Below are 23,234 nucleotides of genomic sequence, written 5' to 3' on the forward strand. Positions count from 1 at the left end.
CGTGCGAGAAGGCAAAACCACGAACACGCAGTTCAAAACAAAACAAAACAAGCCCTAACGTTTTCCGACTCAATCTTCATCTTCAATCTTCACCGAACGAGAAATTAACTGAAAAATTGCTCATCCAAACCTTCACGAGTGCAACAATGGCAGGAAAAGAAGTTCGAGAATACACTAATCTTACCGACCCTAAAGGTTTGCGTTCTCATTCGTTCATTCCTTTGCTTTCTAGCACTCTACCTACCAATCTCTATGAAGTGTTGGATTTGTTATTTCTGCTGTTTGGATTTCGTCGAGATAGAGAGAGAGTGAGAGTGAGAGGGAGAGTTGCATCAATCTCGTAGACTAAAATTTGATTTTCTTCCAACAATAAATTTTCAGATAAGAAATGGGGGAAAAACAAGGACAAAATAGATGACGAGGAGATTACTTTCCAGCGCATGGTTGCCAAGGTTAGCGAATCCTGCTTCTCCTCCCCTCCGGCTTTTAACTTCAGAACAAAATTTACAGAGTTTTAATAAGTTCATCAATGTAATTTCTGCTTGGTTAAAATTTTACCAATTACAATCCATTACTCGGTTTAGGTACATGATGATTATGGCATGTTCTTTCTGCCCTTTTTTTCTTCTTAAAAATTCAACTACTATGATGAACCTGCCTTTATAGAACAATCTGCTCTTTTGCTGAATTACTAGCAATTAAGGTAAGATAGGAGGAAAAATTATCTACCTAATGAAATTCATGCCTTTATAAGGATTATGGAAGCTTACCTTTACCTGGGCAGTCTCTATAATTGAAAGGTTTTTTATACTCTCATTTAATTTAATAATAATAATAATAATAATAATAATAATAATAATAATAATAATAAATAATAATAATAATAATAATAATAATAATAATAATAATAATAATAATAATAATAATAATAATAATAATAATAATAATAATAATAATAATAATATAATAATAATAATAATAATAATAATAATAATAATAATAATAATGATGATGATGATGTAACAGTGACACAGTGTAATATTTTGATGAGGTTGTCTGGAAAAAGTAGTAAATCATATACAATCTAGGAAAATGCTGTAGCAAAGTCTTGGTTCTGTTACATAAAATGGGGAGAGATATCAAGACCAACTGTCAGGAATCTAGGGAGTGTGTGTGACTAAGATGCCAATACAACTGTTCCACTAGTGGATGGACTGGAGGTAATTTTCTGGAGAAATCCACTCAGTGTGTTGCTGTGTCCTTGGTTGATGGTGTACTTCAATTCATATAGTTTGTAAATGAAGGCATTAAAAATTTTAAGGAATTTCTGTGCAAATTTGAATTTGGGTGAATTGAAATAAAACTGAGTGACTGAAATGAAAATGATGCAGTTACAATTAGTTGATGCTGTAGCTTGGTGATAAAGATTAGATGCCATAGACTGTAATGTAGAATGCTAGATCAACTGTAGGAAATGGAAATGTAAATTATGAGCGCAGAAAGAGCGGAAGAGAGAGTTGTTAAGTAGAGTTAATAGTCTTTATGGTTAAAGAAGCTAGCATAACCTAATGAAATATGATTTTACTCACACACATACATGTGTGTGTATTGGATAGGTAAAATGATATCATCTTTGGGGCTAAGGATGATATTTTTTTCTTATAGAAAGATGATATATTAAAGACTAGTGAGTAGTGAGAAATAATGAGTAGCTACAAACATACCAGACCGTATGAAAGATGTTCAAATTTGTCCCTTATTGGCAAAACTACACAACTACCCATACTGGATTATTGGCATCACTCATAAATGTTTTTCAAGTATAGTTAGGAGAATAGACAAGACTTCTCTAACATAGTGCATGCTACACAAGGAGAGTTTAATATATTTGTTTGGTGCAAAAAATAGAAAACTAAGTTACGCAAAGATCATGGAGTCTGGCTCTTATTTTCCTGGAATTCATTCATGTTAGTGGTCAAGTTCCAATGGTAAATCACTAAACCCAAAGGTTTTCATATTGATCTCCTGATCTCCATCCACTTAACTCTAATTAAAATCTCTTTTCTAAAATGACCGTCTTCAAAATTCATATTGAAAATTTGCTAGAGGTGGAATTAAGGAAGTAATAAGTGTAATGGGCTAATGGCGAGAAAAACATTTTTGTAGTAAACCCATTAATTGCTTCTCTTACACAACATATTTTTTTACCTTATCCACTCCAAAATTAGGAGCTTTGCCAGGCACAAAAATGTAAAATATTGTTTCAAGGTAGAATGGTAGGTAGGTGTAAAGACTCTTTTTCAAGTTGATTCAAATTAAAGTTTTTTAAATAAACAATTTTTTATCAGGAAGTGGTCACCTAGGCCAAATAAGCACTTATCCTATCATTGCAGACTTGGAATTCAAAAGTCCTGATAGAACAACCCCCACCTTTTTCCTTTAGCAAGGGAAGACAAATTTTAAAAGTGGGATGAATATTTGAAGATTGCTCAGTTTTCGTTGATTTTGTGATTTCCAATATGAAATTGCAATTCACTTTTCTTGAATATAGTGAGTGAAAAAATTGGTTTCTTTAACATAAGTATTTGGTGGGAGAAAAACTCAATCATTTTGTTCTTGGTTTCAACCTCTATTTGCTCAAGTCTCACATAGCCTTGTTGGTTGTTTTTACTGAATTTTGATCCAGACAATTTTATTTTTTTTGGTATAAATGCAACATTGTTCATATTGTACACTGTGTTTGTCTCTACTTATATTTGATTTATTTTTGTACTAGTAGTTACTCTAAGGGAAGAACTATTTATTTAATGAACAAGTTGCTATATTTCCTTTACCTTCATAACAAAAGTATAGAGAGGCAAAAATTCTTTATTTTCTCTAATACGATCTCTGATCATTAAAATGTCTTCCCTTTTTCTCACCATAAAGTGATCACACATGGAAAAAGTGGAAGAACCTTCTAATTATTATGGTTTTCCCCTTATTCCTGCTAACAGAATAGATATAGTACATAAGGCAAGGGGAGATGGAAAAAGTATATTTTGATCAATTTCTTTCACCACTTGGAAGTATGGAGAAAATTATGTCATATATCAATGTATTGCAAGTAATACTTTGTATGAGTTAATTCATGATTCAGTCCTCAACTATGTAGACAGATTTCTATTTAATTTTTGACAAATAATTTGACTTAATTTTGCTCTAAATTTTAGTGATTGTGCCCAATTTAGTCCTCCATCTACAATTCCATCTCATCTTTTATGTGAGGGCTAAACGGTAATTTACTATCCTCCAATAGATTTCTTCTGTTACTAATTCTTTTTTTTTTTTTTTTGGGACTCCATTGAAACTCTTGTAAACGCACTTAGACAGTTCAATGGGGATTTGGATGTTTAGCGTCCTGCCTAAGTCTAGTAGGCAGTAGCCATAGCAAAACCAGTGATTGGTAAACTTTAACTTTGACAATTCCACTGTTGTCAAGATAGTAATTTGTCTTTTAGTTCTCAAACTTCATGGAGATAAGATGCAATTGGTAATAGAGGACAAAGTTGGGTACAACCACTAAAGTCAATGGCAAAATAAGGTCAAATTATTTGTCAAGGACTAAATCAGGAATGCCATTGTAGTAGAGTACTAAATTAGGATTTAATTCTACTTCGTATCTAGGCAGTTTTTAAGTAGTACTTCCTGTGTAATATGTGTGTTCCAAGTGGACACCTTTATCCTAAAGGCTAAAGGGTATTGTGACTAACTAGAAAGGAACTTGAAACCTTTTACATTGCTTGGTTTGGTAGATGAACCAAATGTCAGACTTTAGATCATGTTGAACTCTTCTCTTTTGGAGGTAGCTGGCTTTCCATTTTTAGTGGTAGTGGTGTTATTTGCCCTAGTCCATAATGTCGATATGTCAACGTTAAATGTTGAGAAGTGTTCTGATAACATGCCCTGGCAGGGATCTTGGCTTCTCCTACCGGGCACTTGATATGTTCAGATGCAAGAGGTTGCTGGAGAACGTGGAGGCTATCTTCATGGACGAGGCGGTATTTATTCTCACTCCCCTCTTCTGTAATTTGTTTCTATATCTTCTCCTCAGCCCTTTTCTCCTTTGCCTTTTCTAGAACACGTGTGGTTAAGCATCGAACATAGATAATATTCATTACTGTTTTTTGAGTGTATCTAAGTTCAAATTTGCAGCCCTGGACAGTGATGACTTGCTTTATCTCAAGGAGCAGATGGAAGCTGAGGAGGATGCAGAACGCCTTTTGAGGCGCACTGAAAAACGTGCGTTTGCAGCATTCAAGATATCCTTCTCTATTGTTTGCTTCTAGAAAATAAAAAAAAAATTAAAAATTATTTCTACAATGCCATTTAAAATGATAAATAAGGAACCGGCTTGCAAAACCAGAGGAGGTGATCAAATGCTCTTTGCAAACAATTGAAGTTGTCATATATGCTTTGTGGATTTATATGTAGACAAATATCATGTTATGTTAACACGGTTCTACCATCTTCTACTCCCCTTCCTCTTTTACTTCATCTTTAGACTGTAGAAGAATCCTCAAATCTTTCATTTCTGGTGATGTTACTGGTTGCTTCTAATTGGGTTACATAAAAACTTGTACTACACTGTCTCAGGCAATTCAGATGCCATATGTCCATCCATTAGAGTTGTGGCTGTTAATTTAATTTCATATAGTGCATGCCGTTTTAGTGAGATACGTTTTGTTCAAATGTTGGTTGATGTCAATTAAATATCCTCTGTGCAAGTCATCTTGTTGACTCAACCTAAGAAAGCAAAGAATTGATGAACATTTTTTTTGCGGGGTTTATTTGCATCTTTAACCACTTTACACAAAGCTGTAGCTGACTCTTCACCAGCTTCAGTACCCCTTCCACTTCGTGTTGAGCCAAAGGCAAAGAGTGGGATCAGGTATGAGCGCCTCTTTTCTTTTGCACATTCTTTTGTTTATTTATGTATTTATTATTTCCTTAGTTTTACCGAAGTTGGAGGACGTGCTACGACATTAACATGCATTAATGTAAGATCAATTTGGTGGCTAACAGGCAGCAAGATTTACTGAAAAGGGTGGTCGAGGTCAAACCTAAGCGACAGAGAGTCACTTCACCGTCTGAAGGGAGTCAGCCCTCTAAAGCTTCAAGAACACACACATCTCCTCGGCTTGATACAGAATGCAAGAAAGAGTCATTGGCTAGATTGAATGATGAAGCTACAAATAAAACAAAGGCGGATAATCCTGTTACAAGCTTGTTAGCAGCATATGAGAGTTCGGATGAGGACTGATAATTTGTGTATGAATCTTTTTTTTTCCCCTTCGTGTAGTTGGAGATTATTCTTTTTCTTTTCTTGGCATAGATAGGAAACAAGTTAAGAACTTAATGGTTGTGTCTTCATATTATCAAATTCCCTTCATTATGTACTTTGGAGAGGTGAGGTGGGAGAGGGGGAAGTGGGTTGGGGTAGCTTCAACTACTTTAAGGCGGTTGTCTTCATGCGAAACTAAATGAGTGTTTGAAAATCTAGAAAATGATTTTCAGATGTCATTTTTTAGATTTTTTTTTGTGTTTGGTCATCAAGAGAAAATTAAGTCAATGGAAAATATTTATTATGGTTAAAGAAAATAATAATCTATTTTTTGTGTAAAATGTCTTTCTAAATTTTTAATCGGAAGATATTATATAATTTTTTTTTTCACGCTTAGTTCTTTCTTTCTCTTGCTCTTTAGAGTGGTGTTAGTCGTTAGACAAATTTTATTTTGAACTGTGGTCTGTGGCAAAATGATGTCGTTTTAAATTTTTTGTTAATAATGGTAGGGCAAATTATATCATGCACCATGGTGCATGATCAATCATGCACCGCACGTCTTTTTTTTTTAAATGAAATTAAACAGTGTTGTTATCCGCCATTTCGCACCCTTTTGCAAAAAGTAACCCTGTTCTTCAGTGTCATTTTGTATACACTGCAGTGTCAGTTCAACACAACTACAGTTTCATTTCGATATAACTATAGTTTCATTCGATATTTATAGACTCAAATATGTGAAAGTGTAACACCCCCATTTTCAATACCAAATTTTCCTTACAATTATACTTTCTTAATTGAAAAATTCACTAATTACATAGCGGAAGCATTAACTAACCAAAAGAAATGGGTGTTACCGCCACGCTCAGGTATCTCTCGTATACCCAAACGCTAAGGCTAATAATACAACTTCAATAAACAACTCAAAATATGTATTAGTACAAAAACAACTAACAATTCAAATGTCTAACTAATACATGATATATCTAGGTGGTTCGCTCATTCTCATGCCCAATGCTCATGCAAGAGTTCCTGCAAAAACAATTAAAGAACAGAAAACAAAGAAACACACAAATTCAGCATTAAGCTTGTAAGATCTACTTCACCCCGTAAAACATATTTGCACATAGCACATAGGAGCAGATAATTGGCATATAGCATACACCCTTTAAACATTTAATCTTTTATTGTCAATAGAGCATAATCATATATAACATAACTCAAATATGAAATACTCAGAATTTTCAACAACCATAATTTCCCAACAATACTCACAATTTTTAATACCAAATCAGTAGTTCTCACAATGGATATTTTAGGAACCTTTCAAAAGTAATATATTTATTCCAACATGGAGGAACACATCCAACAAAATGGGCAGGGTCTTGTTTCATCAAGCCCTAGTGAACAGTAATCACTCTACTGGACACTACACAAAATCCCATTCAATCTCAAATAATGGGCAGGGCCTTAATTATTTAAGCCCTAGTGAACAGTAATTCTCTTTACTGAACACTACTCAAAAATCCCATTTAAACCAACCAAATAATGGGCAGGGTCTTATTCAATAAGCCCTAGTGAACAGTAATAAATCTACTGAACACTACGCAAAAATCCCAATAAAGTGGAACAGAACTAATACCTTAAGTGTGCACACCCCCAATGGGTTTCCAAGCCCAATGGGTAGTAACTAGTCCTAGTAGTCAGGATACGTTTCTACTGACTACTACTCAACAGGGTAAATACCCAAGTGGTAGACTCCGCTAACCACTCCTCAAAACAACAGGACTAAAAGTCCTAGTGAGACAGGATATGTTTCTACTGCTCACTCCACAAAACAACAGAGAGTTTTTAAGCTCCCTAGTTAGTCGGTATATTCAACCGCTCACTCCACAACAAACTGGGTCATAACCCAAGTATCCAGAATTTCACAACAGGATACTACACAAGTCTTAAGAATCAATTTCCTTTATCCTCCATCTTTATAAAAGTGACAACATTACTGACATTTCTCAAGCAAACAAATTCTCAACATCTTAAATAAGGAATTGACAGAAATTTTCAGAAGGCATAACCTGAATTGCAAAATTTATAGAAATATATTGGTAACACATTTTCAGGTGAAATTTTCCAGATACAAGGTACAGTGAGTCTAGATTATACACAAAAAGTTTCAAATCAATCCAAGGTCTAAAAGTATTTTTCCCGAATTATTTCCCAACACTGCGCCAGACAGAAATTGAACTGGCAGCACACGGCCTCCACTTTACGAAATTTTTCTAGAAATATCGAAACATATTTTTAACCCAAACTTTTTACAAACATCAATTATAACAAGTCTAAGTTCTCCATAAAAACATTCAAAGCAAAAACAAGTTTAGGAAGCATTTTTCACGAATTTTTCTTTCCAGCTGCGCCAGTCAGAATTTTCACAGGCAATAATCAGATTGAGTAAAAAAATTTCGTTTTTAATCACCACAAAAATCACCATATCACATATGCAGGGTTTTCAACACATCTAAACTGAGTAAACTCATATATCTATCCACATAATATAATCAAATAACTTACAACACTAAATATCATCAATTTTTTTCAAAATCATGAATCACATAAACAATTAGAAAAATCAATTTTTGATTTGGGGTATAAGGAATTTTAGTGAACATAAATCTTACCCGGGCTAATTAAAAGTTGAAATACTCAGCGCACATCCGAAACACCTATACTCATCGACCCTCGTCTGCGAGCTATAATTGATGATGATGATGATGATGGAGGACCGGACTATGTTGATGAAGGAGGAGACTAACGTTTAATTTGTTTTTATTCTTTCTTCTATTTGGCGAGAAGATGATCGGTGAGAATTGATAGAGGAAAATATTTAGGATAAGAAAAATACATAATCAGATTAGAGTTATAGCAAGATTAGGATTATAGGTATATATGGGATTAGAGTTGTGTAACAGAAAGAAACATATTAAATGGGATTAGGATGATTATGAGGAGGATTAGATTACATACTTATTATATATAGCAAAACAGTGTGTACTAACATATTTAATATATATGTACATCCGTAACACATTAACATATATATCATATGTTTGCATAAATAATATATGTTTATTTATAAGCATAAGTATATATCATTGAAAAATATATTAATTAAATAATTTCAAAAATATTTTTGGGTCACATAAATAATAAAATAATTTAATAGTAGGCTAACATAATTTTGGATCATTCAAATTAATTTTGGAGGGTATTAAATCAACATAATATTATAAAAAATAACGGGGTATCACACGCATGTTAAATGCAAATCATAAATGACTAAATCGATCATGCATTTGTCATTTTATTTGCAAATTATTTCATAAACAAACAAACGCACTTTAAGTTTTGAAATCGCGCATCTTAGACTAATTTGTAACGCATCTTAAATTAACACATAAATAAAGAAAAAAACAAGTGTTAAACATTCTTTCTACAATAAATAAATAGATGAGCCCACTGGTGAAATGGTAGAAGTTTTTGCACATATCAATCACACCTAGGATTGAATATCCCTTTAAGGGGGCGTTTGGTTCAGGTTATATAACATAACCAAGGGAATGTAACATTCCAAAGTTCACATAACAGTGTTTGGTTCATATTATCTTAGGGAATGTAACATTCCCAAGAAATGTCACATTCCTTCCACATAGGATTTTGAAGGGAATGTGTGAAAGTGTTATTTAATTTTATTTTATATACACTATAGTTTCATTAAAACACAACTACATGATCATTTTGATATAATTATAGCTTCATTGTGCAATGTACACTCAAATATGTGAAATGTTATTCAGTTTCATTTTATATACACTACAATTTCATTTCACTATAACTACAGTATCATTTTGATATAACTGTAGTGTCAGTTTAGATATACTGTAGTGTCAGTTGGTGTTTAATACACCAAACAAGCGGACTCCGTTAACTATAACGGCGGGTCGTTTCTTTACTTAAAGAAACGGCGCCGTTTTTTACCGCGGTGCACATGCACCGCGGTCTATGATATAACGACTGTAATGGTAGACAACAAATTCAATTATGGCCCATGTAACATCTTTCATTATTCAGTTTTATTTTATACACATTATAGTTTCATTACAACACTTATAATATCATTTTAACTCAGCTACAGTTTTAGTTGCATTTTATAGACAATATAGTTTCATTACAAGTACCATTAAAATATCAGTTGCATTTTATAGACAATATAATTTCATTACAGTACCATTAAAATATCATTATTATTCAACTATAGTTTTATCTGACAATATATACTCAATATGTGACACCTGTTATTAAATTTCATTTTATACACACTGTAGTTTCTTTACAGCAACACAAAAGTATCACTCTAATTAAACTACAATTTCATTTAACAATATAGATTCAATATTTGAGACGTTATTCAATTTCATTTTATGCACAATGTAGTTTCATTACGACACCACTAAAGTATTATTCTTATTCAATTACAGTTTCATTTGACAATCTACACTCAATATGTGAGACCTATTATTCAATTTCATTTTATATACACTATAGTTTCATCACTAAAAAAAAATTTAGTGTGCAGCAGAACGTAACGACTTTTGTTTTGGTCATGGTCCACTGTATAATGATCGGTGGTGTTATGCGCGGGTTAGCTCTCCATATGTGAATTTGATAGAATAAATCCAATTCGTGTAAGAAATGTGTATAAAAAAATTTATGAGAAGTAGAGAGAAGATCCCCTTATAGAAACTTTTCAAAATCTTCGATGTAGCCGCTGACGAACTTGAGGTCGCGCATCTCGACGTAGCCGTTGCATCTGTGCTGAAAGAAAATGGGTCATAAACCACAAAACTCCAAATTCCAAATCCTTAAGAGCATCGCTGGACCAGGATCGTTGCAACGTTGCCCATCGCCGGACCAGTCTCACCAGTCCGCCGCCTCGCTTGCTGCCGGATGCCAGCTCCACTGTGTTGCCTTGTAAATTTTGTTGCTGCTCTAGACTTTGTTATAGTCAAATTGAAAATATATTTGTTCTATCAAATGGCGTCGTCCGTGGGGAATCGCGACAAAGTGCCGTGTTCCTCAACCATCAAAATGGAGAATTTCTTCGCCCTCAATCCCTCATTTTCTCCCGCGATAATGAAGAAAAGAGGAAAAATTGGGTCATAAACCACATGTTGGGAAATATTCGCAACGTCAACGCGCGGGCTAGAAACCTTCTAAGAAACACGGACACTACGGGTGTATGACTGTAAAGAAGTCTGTGTCGTGTTATAATAACACTACCTTAAAAGCGTTATTTGCCTGGTGACGGTGTAGTCAGAACCCTGACACGCTTTCAAAAGGCTACACAGACCAATTACGCTTAGTCAACACCAACTATAGCATAGGTGAACCTGACTTTGCTAAGATTATGATTTGAAGGGAGGAAAAAAAGTGATTCAAGGTTAATGAACAAAGGAAGGTCCCCTTATATACCAACATTGGCTTCACTTCTTAGCCATCAAAGTCCAAAAACAGCGCTGGACCCCTCATTCTTAATGAATGAGATTCACCCATTTTGAGTGAAAAAAATTACGTACCAACCACATAACATGTAAAAGTTTGGACAAAGAATTGTGTAAACAGTGCGTAACTTTGGACCAACACTTATGAATTTTCCAACAATCCCCCACAAATTCTTGAGGGTTGGCAAGAAAACTTGTCTATGCTGTTTACAAGAAATGACGATCCCCATATATTCAAAGTAGAAGACTTAGAAAGGATAATGTTTGAGCAATACAAACGAGTTGATCTTAATGTCAGTGTTTGAGACCTTGAATTGACACGTAGTGATACTGAGTAATTTTCTTCCCGAGAGTGATATGAATCTTGAACTCACCGGTTAGATAATTTTGAACTCGAATGCACACACCAACTCTATGTAGGTTCTACGAAAGTCAAACTCTTTGACTTCTTATGAATACCCTTAGTATTCAAGTCTGTTATGACTATCTTAATATAGACCTCCACCCTGTCAAAGTCTATCTTAACCTGGACTTTTAACTCTGACAAGTCTTATCGCATTATAGATTTTTATGTCTTGTCAAGTCTATCTCAATATAGACTTTTAACTCTACCAAGTCTATCTCAGTATAGACCACCTTTAGAGGCTTATAGAGTAGTTAAAGACATAAATCAGTTGTAAGTCTTTTCATTCTATCATAGGCACTGTTCTTTGCAATGCAAATGACAGTTTGTGAATCACAATGTATATGTAGTGAAGGTGTTGGACATTCCCACAACTTCATGTTTATCAACATATTTCTTAACCACTCGGTTTCTTGGGATACCCCCATTATTTTTCATAAGGGGCGATTAACCCTTTTTCACTCATGTTAGGGATCTCATTAGGTCTACCTCAAAATAGGCCACCCCAATTGAGTATAAGTCAATAAGAGCACTTTTGTACTCAAGTCATTATGCGGTGAATTCATTAGGTTTATCTCAACAAAACCACCATTCTCACAGAGTTATGAATTCATTAAGAGCTGTAGCTCAGCCTCACAAGTACACACATTGTAGGAATGACCAACTAGTGTACTACTTAGTAATTCTTTTCATGGCTTCGTTTGACCACAAAAGTGGGACCCACCACGAATTCATCACCTCTTGGACTTTAAGTCCTTCCAATGATTCAATGGCTAATCCTCATAATTAGCCTTCAAGTAAGTTGATTATCTTGATCAAACTTACATGCACTTTGACGAGTACTTCGTTTACTCGTAAATAATCCCTTGAGATTTTCATGCTTAACATTAAACATTCTCTTTCATCATTATTTTCAAAACCACAAAGAAACGTTTGGTTAAAGTATAAGGAGTTAATCACCTCCACAATGCAACACTTACAAATATATATTTTTTTTCTCAAAAAGTATTTGATCTCTTACCCAAATTGATCTTTGGTGCCCAACATTAGCTCCTTTGTAGATTGAGTTTTGCCAATTTACTTTGTGGAGCATTATAGTAGCTCCGCACTTTACCTGATACGTACTCAATAGTTGAATATATTTCAACAAACTTGGTTATCTCAACCCATCATAATTACCCTTTAAACATGAATTATAGGTCTTTCAAGATGACTCAGCCAAGAATTTAAATAATATATATACAAATGCACATTGTTAGTAAGTCATAGAGATAATGTTGTCCACATACTACTTCAAGTTGAACAACATAATCACAAATTTCACATCATATTCTTAAAAGAATTTAATCTCATACACAAACAATATGTTCAAACTGACATTTATTAGGAATATATTTCAACACTGTGAATTCAACAAGCATAACTTTAATACTCAAAGTTATTCTACCTGCACAACTTTTCCTTCACTTGAGGAAATTAAAAACTCATTTAAAGCATTCATATGATGCAGATCAATATTACTATTGCAGTACTTCAACAATTTCTATTGCAAGGCTTTGATTGTTTAACAACATATGGAAGTCAACCTCATTTCGAGTGAAGATTAAGTGGTGCTCTAACTAGCCTGCATGATCAATACCCTACTTCGTAAAAAACTTCCAGGTCGAGTGGTGAAACCGAAGTTTACTTAAAAACCATCTTACTAGACAGAGTATTCAAGAAGGATGAGTTTTCCATGTTCTCATTAAATTGCAATTGAAGCCTTTGATATATGCTCTTATTTTTATACAAATAATTTTAGTAAAAAATTTGAGCAATATCTATGCACAAAATTATTTCAATCAATGTCATTAGTATTCAACATACTAAAGAAATGAGTACTATTAAGTAATCAAAAACTAGACAACTCAACTAGTATTCAGACTAAGACAGTCATACTTCATGCGAGCCCTTAGAACTAGAGCAAATTAGAGTTACTCAAAAATCTACTTATTTAAAGAGATGCAATACTCATCTTGCTCTATCAGGTTGACTTCTACTAGTTTTGCCCTTGCGATGGTAGCACTGGTATGCTTGGTGTCCTTGCTTTCCGCACACCAAACATCTTCTTTTGAACTTCTTGACTTTTCCACTCCTTTTATTATAGATATTTCTGACACTTTGATTTACATTATCATTGGCACCGTACTTTTCTGACAGTGATTCCAAATGACTTTTGCTGAGTCTTGTTTGACATAGATGTCAAACAGTATGTCATTCATTTGGGACGAAAGGTATCCTCTGGTTGCCGCATTGTCATTTCTAAACTGCATCAGAGTTACACCAGGTTCTTGACCAGGAATGTATCTATTTCAGGGCTACTTTCTCTCGATTCTTCACCAAGAGTGTAATCAGGTTCATGGCTAGCTTTTCTAGCACCAAGTAGAGGGAACACTACTGGAGTAGGTTCCGGTGCAATTGAATACAACACATAAATCAACTTTAGTTGTTCAACGAGGATATACATTCTTTGAGCCTACCATTTGTAGATTTTCGCATCAAGGACAGTGATCTTGGATAGATCGGGTATGACAGAAGGTGCCATAACGCTAAAAGGTTGACTGTTGTTGAAATAACGCGTTTAACTGTTGGGAAATATTTGCAACATCAACGCGCGGGCTAGAAACTTTTTAAGAAACACGGACACTATGGGTGTATGACTGTAAGGAAGTCTGTGTCATGTTGTAATAACACTGCCTTAAAAACGTTATTTGCCTGGTGACGGTGCAGTCAGAACCCTGGCACGCTTTTGACAGCCTACACAGACCAACTACGCTTAGTCAACACCAACTATACCATAGGTGAACCTGACTTTGCTCATACTATGATTTGAAGGGAGGAAAAGAAGTGATTCAAGGTGTGTCTTAATGAACAAAGGAAGGTCTCCTTATATACCAACATTGGCTTCACTTCTTAGCCATCAAAGTCCAAAAACAGCGCTGGACCACTCATTCTTATTGAATAAGATTCACCCATTTTGAGTGAAAAATTACCAACCACATAACATGTAAAAGTTTGGACAACGAATTATGTAAATAGTGCGTAGCTTTGGACCAACACTCATGAATTTTCCAAAACCACAAAACTCCAAAGTCTAAATTCCTAAGAGCACCGCTGGACCAGGCTCGTTACAACGTTGCCTATCGCCGGATTTAATAGGGATTATTTCTCGGGTATATCTTCTTATACGTTCGGGACATCTAGCCTGTATTCGAGTCATGGTCGAGTGTCTTTTGGGAAATATTTTGTTCGTAAGGGTGAGGCCTCTACCTATATAAAGAAGTCATTCCACACACAATGAGGAAGGAGCCATTCAACACTTAGTGCAATAAAATCATATTTTCTTTCATCTTCTCTCTAACCAAAGCCAATTTTTCACTGCTCATACATTTTATATACACACTGTATACATGGGATCAATTTGTTCTATCAACTGGCGCCGTCCATGGGGATCGAATCCACGACCACGTGGTGATATATAAAAGGGGGGAAGGATCCGGCTTGCTTGCCGATGGAGATACTGAACTGGAGCCCTCAAATGTATAGCCGAAGGGTGATGGGGATGAGGAAGAGGCAGTCCCTCGCAAGAGGAAACAAAAAGATAAGAATGCTCCCCGACCTGCTCGCAAGACACCCAAGACTCGCGGTGCTAAAGCCCGCGCAGCTCAGCTCAAGAAACGAAAAGATAAGAATGCTGGTATTGAAGATGAAGATTTTGTAATCCATAGGCCGATCTTCCATGTTACTAAGGTACAAGTTGTCTTCCCTCCCGACACTGATCTGAGCCTTGGCACTTTGAAGATATTAGATGAAGCTCAATGGGTACCTTTTGAATATGAAGTGATTATCGACGAGCCAGCTGGTAGGTCGCATCGTTGGAAGGGCAAGCCAAAAATCCTCTCATGGTAGTGGATAACCCATGGAACCAGCATAATGTCAACAACATGATGCATCGCTTTTGCATTGCTCAACAAAATAAACGACAATCTGTCAAATGGGTTCCAGTTGACACCATCATCCTGTGGCTCTCAAAATTTAGACAAGTTGGGGATGAAATGGTGCCATATCCAATGATCGCTAGTTGGCGCAGTTGCAATGGCTACCTCAAGTTCGTCCCCGGCTACATCGAAGATTTTGAAAAGTTTCTACAAGGGATCTTCTTCTCTATTTCTCATACATTTTTATACACATTTCTTACACAACTAGTAGTTATTATTTAAATTCAATCGTTATACCGTGCACTAGGCAGGGCCGGCCCTGGGGCAAGGGCAGGCTGGGCCCTTGCCTAGGGCCCATGCTTGGGGGAGGGCCCCATCCTATCTCTTATATATATAGTATATATGTATTGAGTATAAGTAATTTATATACATATGTTTTACAGTAAGGTAAATTAGCTTGGTTGGTAAGATACTTGAATTTTAATAACATTATTTAACGAAAGGCCCGTGATCCAATCCTTTCCTTCACATTTTAGAATTCCTCAACTTTACTTCTTTGCTTATATTCTAATGTATATTTTAAAAATTTATTTTTATTAATTTTTTGTGTTTAATATGGAGTAGTATTTTTAATGTAGTTTTTTAAATATATAAATTTTTATATATTTATACTAAACATATTATGAAAATTTTTTATATTAAATATATAAAGTTTTATATTAAATTTTTAATGCAATTTCTAAATTTATAAATTTTTATATACTTATACTAAACATATTATGAAAAATTGAATAAAAAAACTTCAATCAACTCATGTTAACCAAACAAGACACGTAAAAATAGGACGGAGGGGTTATATGATATATTTTGAGATTCAATTATAAAAAAAAATTAAAAGATAATTTACTCCGTACCTTTTTATGAATATCTAATCAATGCAATATAAAAGCTTTTCTATCATGTGTCATTATATGTATTCAAATTATTCTAAAAAAAGTTTAACATTTATCTATTTAAAATAAAAAGTATTTGTATACAAAACAAAAAAAAATTTATAAAAATCATATAAATAATATAGAAGATGTGTGAATTATAATATGCTTTATGTTCAAACTATTTTATCTAGATAATTATGTTTCATATATTTTTGCATTTTCTATTGCGTTTTGAAATATTTTAATTTCTTGTTCCTAGTCAAAAAAAAAAAAATGATTTTTAGCTTTCCATATGTTTGTAATTATTGTTTTATAAATTTTTAATAATAATTAAGTTATTACTTATTATGATAACAATGTTATTGTTTATAAGTTTACTCGATTTTAAATTATTTATTCATTTTTATAAACTATAATATTATTTATTTATGAAGGCACTTAAACGATTATTTATTATTTTGCATTAAGGAAAGCACCTAGAAATTTTTTTCATGATTATTATTGTTGTATATTTAAAATTGTTAAAAACTTGTAAATCTTATTTAAAGTTATTGATATTAATAATTTTTTCCTTATTTAACTTAAATTTTAGGCATGAGATATATATTAACCGGAGCCCATTTTTTTTATCTTGCCCCGAGCCTATAAAATGATAGGACCGGCCCTGGCACTAGGGCGCACATAGCAATGTGCATGTAACACCCCAAATTTCTAAAACCTTATAATTAAATATTTAACTTAAATAAAGCAACTAAGCATTCACATTAATTTACTAATCATCGAATAAGGGGTGTCACCGCCACAATCACCATACACGGTGACTGCACAGGCTCAAAAGGAACTAACCAGTCATACTTACTACATTAAAGTAAACTTGGAGAAAAGTACCCCGGTGTCTATCACCAACAAAACGAAAGATGTCTACATCCATAATCTCAAAAACAACAGTAATAGATCAAAAAAGTTTAGACTAAATAGCAACTAACTACACTAGTCTAACTCGAGCACTCTCAAGAGCTGGGTCCACCTGAAAGGGGTTTTGCAAATAGCCAAATAGAAAACACCCGTTAGCACGAAGCTAAGTATAACTCCACTCAACCCTGTAAAATACTACAGCATATACTTTGGAAAAACATTTGATTCACATTTCCAAATTAAGCATTCTCAACCACTTAGGCAAAACTTTAATATAATCCACAGAACTTTCTATATGCTTACAACCTATAATATCAAATAGGCAAACTTTACCAATATATAACTTATCGACAGACTCACACTATCACATACTTAACATACCAAATCTCAATCCTATATAACATCACAATAACAATCTCATGCTAACACATAAACTTATCAAGCAATTTCGTGCTATCAATTAATAAGAAATTAATCTCATGCTTTCAAGTTCTCATCATGCAATCTAGAATTATCATGCATCAATATGCAAACTAAGGCAATCATACTCAATATACAATCTCGGGTAATCATTCTCAATATGCAATCTAGTGCAAACATTCTCATTATGCAATAAGATGCTATAAGATAAGTATAGATAGATGTACATATACACTCGTTTGTAAATAGAATACTTTTCTGTGGAGGTTTCTTAGAGCCACAAGGACTCGCTTGCTCTTTCTTTCTTAGAGTCACTATGACTCACTTTCTTAGAGTCACAATGACTCACTTACTTAGAGTCCCAATGACTCGCTTGCTTTACTCGTGGACGAGGTAGGAACTTCACCGTAGCGTGAACGAACTTATTCGGGCACAACGTCTAGCCGGCCTAATACTCATCTCATCCACAGAACCACTCTATTGGTTCTATTCTCAAACTCTGTGAAATCAGGTATCGAACTATCAGCGTGCACACCCCCTGACCAGGATTCCAAGCCTGGCGAGAAGTTTCTAACCTCGTAACGTAGGAATACACCGTGTTACATGTCATCGGATTGCAATGTCCATTACTTTCCTTTCCTCTCCGAAAGGACATAGTCCCAACGGGTCCTCCAAACCTCACTTATATAGATATCATATATATCTCATGCAACTCCTCTACTTATGCAAACTTATGCACGTAACTTCTCAACAAATTCTCAAAGCAACAAGGTAATGACTCTCCACATGTTTATGAGCTTTGGAAAATAATACTTAGGCTCGCGTTGGCCACTTATGCACTTTTAAAACATGATATGTTGAAATGCAAACTATTGTAAAACATACTTCATTTCTATATTACTGTGAACTCTCAAAGAACACTTAGATCATGCTTGAAATTCACAACTTGACAAACACCTTCATCAAACACTTAGCATATAATTATCATGCATTTGGAATTCAAATTGCTCAATTTACACTCATTCACTGGGTAATAACATTTAAGACTAACATGCTCTGTACACTTCAATACATGGAACTTGACAATAATCTCTATGAATCATAATATACACTTTAGGCATGCTTTTCTAACCAAACTTAATCAATTAGTGATCATTCTTGTCAATATATCAATCAAATAACAACATGCTTTTCACATAGACAAAACCAAGTCTGAATACTTCTCAATTTTTTTCACTGGAATATTTTTGTAACACAATTGCTTCAAAAATCCATCACATAATGCTCATTTCTAATCCAAATTCAACGAAATCAAAGTCCAAACGTGCGTCATGACGGCCCCAAGGTTCCGAGCAACAAGGGCCCGCGACTCCCGGTCCGAAACGACACGTAGCTGAGCCACAAGGGCCCGACCACTGCACAGACGAAGCTAGGCGGGGCTTGAGGAGCCCCGCCGCCCAGGACAGCCAGGCGGCGGCCTAGGGCCACAACCTTGCCTAGGGCCGCTCCGTCACGGATCTAGCCAATGGCTCCCCTCGTGGGCCGTTGGCTAGCCCCGTGACTCTAGCTGGTGCACACTGTGTTGTGCACCAGAGACTTCTTCTTCACCTGTAGAGCATTTTCAGACAATTTTCCACTTCCAAATCATCAACAACACATTATACAACATCAACAAGTCATCTAATAGCTCAAACACACAATATTCTAGCATTACTACTCATTTCTACCTATGAAACAGTGACTTCACAGAGTCAAAAAGAGATTGGGAATCCATAGGGTTATACCTTTGTAGCTTTCTTCCTTGAGCTGAGATTCCACCTTCTTCCCAAGTTAGATACCCCCTTCTTCACCTCCTAAACAACTCAAACAAACCAAACAACAACTCACTACAAGACCTCAGAGAATAGACTAGGAGAAAGACTAGAAGGAAGTGGATGAATGGATGGCAAGGGATTGTTGAAATGCTTACTGTGATTTCTCTTGTTTGCAGTTGAAGATTGGGAAGCCAAGAATGGAATCAGGGAAATGGAATAAGCTTACCAATCATTATATAGGGGTGCAAAACCCTAGGAGGATTCCCTATGATTGGTGGGTGGCAAAATGGTAAATAGGACTTGGCAGGAAAATGGCATCAGACATGTTTTGGATGGCTTGTGGTCCACCATACTCCATGGACCATGGGCTAGAATTGATATTTAAGGTAGTTTGGGGTTGAAAGGTAATTTTCCCAAAAATGTTTTCTAGTCAAGCACATGATTTAGGCTTCTTGGATTTCTCCCGGTCTCACTCAGATAGGTTTCTCAGTTTAAAACGTGGTATGCGAAGTACCCGAAAGTCAACCACTGTGTCAGCCATTCGATTTAGCCATCACCCAGTCTTTGTGTTTCCTATCTCAGCCATCACCCCAGCAAACTCAACCACCGTGTCAGCCATTCGGTTCAGCACAGAAGTAATCCTTTTGAGTGATTCATTTGATTGATTGCCCTCCACAGGACCACCACTCTTCTCAGGTATGCTTTCTTCTTTATTGATATCTTCTTCCATTTGAAATCTATCCAGTATCTTTCCCCGTCCAAATCTTCCCGACAATATCTCTACTTTGATTCTTTCTTTTAACTGTCAGTCCAAGCCGTTATTGCAGGTTACTTCTTTTGAATCTTCTCACCTTTGAATTCCGTTTTGTCAAGGTATGTTAATTGTTTTTTAAACAATATCTCCGCTATCCAATACCAGCAGCACAATGAAATCTCTTTTAAACATATATCCGCTATCTCCTCTCCCGACAATAGCCAATGACATTGTATTTGTCACCGGAGAACCTTTAGTTATTCCCCACTATGCTCTCCAATCTGCCAACAATTTTTTATATTCCTCAGGTTCATTCTCAGTAGGAGCCTCAATCACAGGGATTTCCCCTTTTGGAAGGTTCATTGTGTTGTGTACATCATCTACCGACATCTGCATATCATTGTTTTCTATCATCAGTGAGCATTCATTGATATCAAACCTCTCAACAAGATATCTAGTTAGCCTGCTATCCCACTCGAATACTGTCATCTTTAACATCTCACCAAAACCAATATCTTGAACTGCTCTTTGTTGATTTGGTGTTAGTGTGAAATTAGGAACCAAAAATACTTGGGTGATATTCTGGTCGGTAGATAGCCCATCTCATCAATCAGCTTGGGGGGTTGCTATTGCTTTGCGCTTGGGCGTTCTTTTTGTGTGTTCTTCTGCTTCCTGTGCAGTGGGTTCTGGTCCAGATGGCATTGTTGGTTCATGCCTAGTTGGTGTTGGTTCAGGTGTAGATCGTGTGGTGGCTTTACGTTTCTTTGTTGATTTTTTTTGCTGTAGTTGCAAGTTGAGCTGCTATCTGTGCAGTGGGTTTTGGTCCAGATGGCAGTGTTAGTTCACGTGCAGATTTTGTGGTGTCTTTACGTTTCTTTGTTGATTTTTTTGCAGTAGGTGCAGGTTGAGCTGATTCCTGTGCAGTGGGTTCTGGTCCAGATGGCATTGTTGGTTCATGTTCAGTTGGTGTTGGTTCATGTTCAGTTGGTATTGGTTCAGGTGTAGATCGTATGGTGGATTTATCTTTGTTTGTTGATTTTATTGCAGCAGATGCAGGTTGAGCTGGCTGCGTGGGTTCTGCTGCTTGTGAGTCCAAGACAACCTTGGTTTTATGTTGTTTTGTGGCTTTCTTCATATTTAGGTATGGTCTGCAACAATATAACAAGTATTAATGATGACTATAATCAGTTTCATTATATAGAGTTTGATGTTTCATAGACTAACAATTTAAATTCATACATGTTACTCAGTTTCACTCTACATACATTTGCAGTTTCATTTCATAAACACTATAGTATCAGTTTAATTACATTAGAGTGTCAATGCACATTTTATTAAACATAATGTGACACACAAATAAGCAGTTTCAGTTCATATACACTACACTTTCAGTTGAAAGACAATACACTTTCATTTGAAAAATAATATAGTTGCATTTCGTATATATGAGACCACTTACTCTGTATCATTACACATACCTACTCAGTTTCATTTTACACGTTGTAGTTTCATTCTATAAACAATACAGTATCATTTCAATCACAATACAGTTTCATTGAAAATTTTATAGTGCACCACTTATTCAGTTGCATTTAATATACACAACAGTTTCATTTGATAAGAAATACAGTTTCATTTGGAAAACCAGTTTCATATGGAATATCTGGGACTACACAATCTGTATCATTAAACACACTTGACAGTTTCATTTTATACACAAACATCTGGGACCACATAATATGAAAAGACAAACATGTGACTTTTATTTAGTTTTTACAATAATATTATATGTTTTTTGACTGCATGTGTTTTCTCACTGCATGTTTGCGATGCAAAACATGAATGCTTGCTTCGGAATGTCTGAAACAACCTAAAATGTATTGTAGAACACAAGTTTTTCAGGTAAATAGAACATCGGAATGTCTGAAAAAACCTAAAATGAATTGTAGAACACACGTTTTTCAGGTAAATAGAACGTCCATTATATATAACTATGTTATCACCTTTTTGTTGAAGTAACTAACATGAAATGTGCAGTAAACGAAGAAGAACAGCGATGGAGACGAGAGGTAAATCGCGGCTGTTGAAGTCCTAGCTCGGAGATAGCGCCGATGGTAAAGTTGCTTTTGCTTGTTTGGGAAGATAGTGTAGACAAGACATGCATTTTTTGTTTTTATATTTTTTTAAAAAGAAGAAGAAAAAGAAACGACGCGCTGAAATTTCACCGTTCAATGCCATCGAAGCCGTTAAAGAGCACCGTTTCATCTAATTAATGAAACGGCGTCGCATCAGGGCCGCGGTGCATAATCGCAGTCCACGATATAATGACGGATGCTTTGTATACCCGCACCACCCCATACTTTGAATTCGGCCCGAGCGGGTTATTCGGGTGGGTTGGAAATTGCACAACCCTAAGAATGTTCATATGCTTGGTACAATACTCCAAAGCACATTCAGATTTCAGGTACATCCTTCTATAGCTAGGGTTTTTACATTTCACCGATAAAACCCTTGACTTCACCTGCAAATTCCTCATTTTTGAAGGAAGTTTCTGATTTTAATTCTATGAATTTTCTTAGTTTTTTGGAATAGAACAAATTAAGTTCGAAATTGGATATTGCCGTGGATATCACACATCGTTTTGGTGGTGATCACGGTGGAAATTGGTGGCGGTCATGGCGGTTTAACGGAGCAGACAACAATGGCGGATTTCACCACCTCAACTCACCGAGCCAAGTGGATTTTCTCTCCCCAAGATCTCGTAAGTATTTTTTTTTCTCACACCTCAACTCACCGCGCTCCTAAACCTGAAGAAAGATTATCTTAACGAAGTTACAGTATTTATTGTTTCTATTCAATATTTATTTGCAATATGCATATACAGTCTAGGTATTATATGTGTTTATTACTGTTTGTAGAAGGAAAAGTTTAAGGCTGTCAATCAGAGAGCTAAACAGGCATTGGAGAAGGTATGCAAGTGCTTTCTGCTTTATTTGTTGCAAATAGCTACACATATAAATCAATTTTGCTCATAGAACACATTTGCATTTTGTTTGATGCAGTGCTATATGCATTTATTGTGAACATGCCCCTTTATTGATTGTCCTAGCTAAAAGTTTGAGTTCTCTGTAATATTGA

The 23,234-nt window shown here is 35.3% G+C and overlaps 2 protein-coding genes and 1 long non-coding RNA gene across 4 annotated transcripts in view; 2 read left to right on the plus strand and 1 right to left on the minus strand.

Moving 5' to 3' along the window:
- LOC109167014 lies at nt 1-5,434 on the plus strand. Its single transcript, XM_019315915.1, has 6 exons — nt 1-195; nt 382-452; nt 3,992-4,040; nt 4,195-4,301; nt 4,854-4,930; nt 5,065-5,434. The coding sequence occupies exons 1-6, from the start codon at nt 147-149 to the stop codon at nt 5,300-5,302; spliced, it is 591 nt and encodes a 196-aa protein (XP_019171460.1). The 5' UTR covers nt 1-146; the 3' UTR covers nt 5,303-5,434.
- Nucleotides 964-22,935, minus strand: LOC109167015. Its single transcript, XR_002051779.1, has 5 exons — nt 22,925-22,935; nt 13,495-13,499; nt 12,029-12,036; nt 11,491-11,495; nt 964-1,160 (listed from the first exon to the last, which is right to left on the minus strand). It is a non-coding gene; the product is annotated as an uncharacterized LOC109167015 (long non-coding RNA).
- Nucleotides 22,542-23,234, plus strand: part of LOC109167013 (cyclin-H1-1) — a 6,407-nt gene continuing 5,714 nt past the window's right edge. Inside the window, exons 1-2 of one of the 2 annotated variants that reach the window (XM_019315914.1) lie at nt 22,542-22,857; nt 23,015-23,065. In XM_019315914.1, coding sequence (XP_019171459.1) covers nt 22,798-22,857; nt 23,015-23,065 — 111 coding nt within the window. In that variant the 5' untranslated portion in view covers nt 22,542-22,797. The remainder of the gene's footprint in view (nt 22,858-23,014; nt 23,066-23,234) is intronic. The other variant, XM_019315913.1, reaches the window with a different exon arrangement.

Source organism: Ipomoea nil, unplaced genomic scaffold (genome assembly GCF_001879475.1).
Source record: "Ipomoea nil cultivar Tokyo-kokei standard unplaced genomic scaffold, Asagao_1.1 scaffold3142, whole genome shotgun sequence".
NCBI classification, from domain to species: domain Eukaryota; kingdom Viridiplantae; phylum Streptophyta; class Magnoliopsida; order Solanales; family Convolvulaceae; genus Ipomoea; species Ipomoea nil.

Bases quoted from the DNA above. Each gene is read 5' to 3' on its own strand.
- LOC109167014 (XM_019315915.1), top strand. From the start codon at position 147: ATGGCAGGAAAAGAAGTTCGAGAATACACTAATCTTACCGACCCTAAA. The intron at 196-381 runs GTTTGCGTTCTC...ATAAATTTTCAG, and splicing joins TAATCTTACCGACCCTAAAG to ATAAGAAATGGGGGAAAAAC. The intron at 4,302-4,853 runs ATATCCTTCTCT...ACCACTTTACAC, and splicing joins GTGCGTTTGCAGCATTCAAG to AAAGCTGTAGCTGACTCTTC.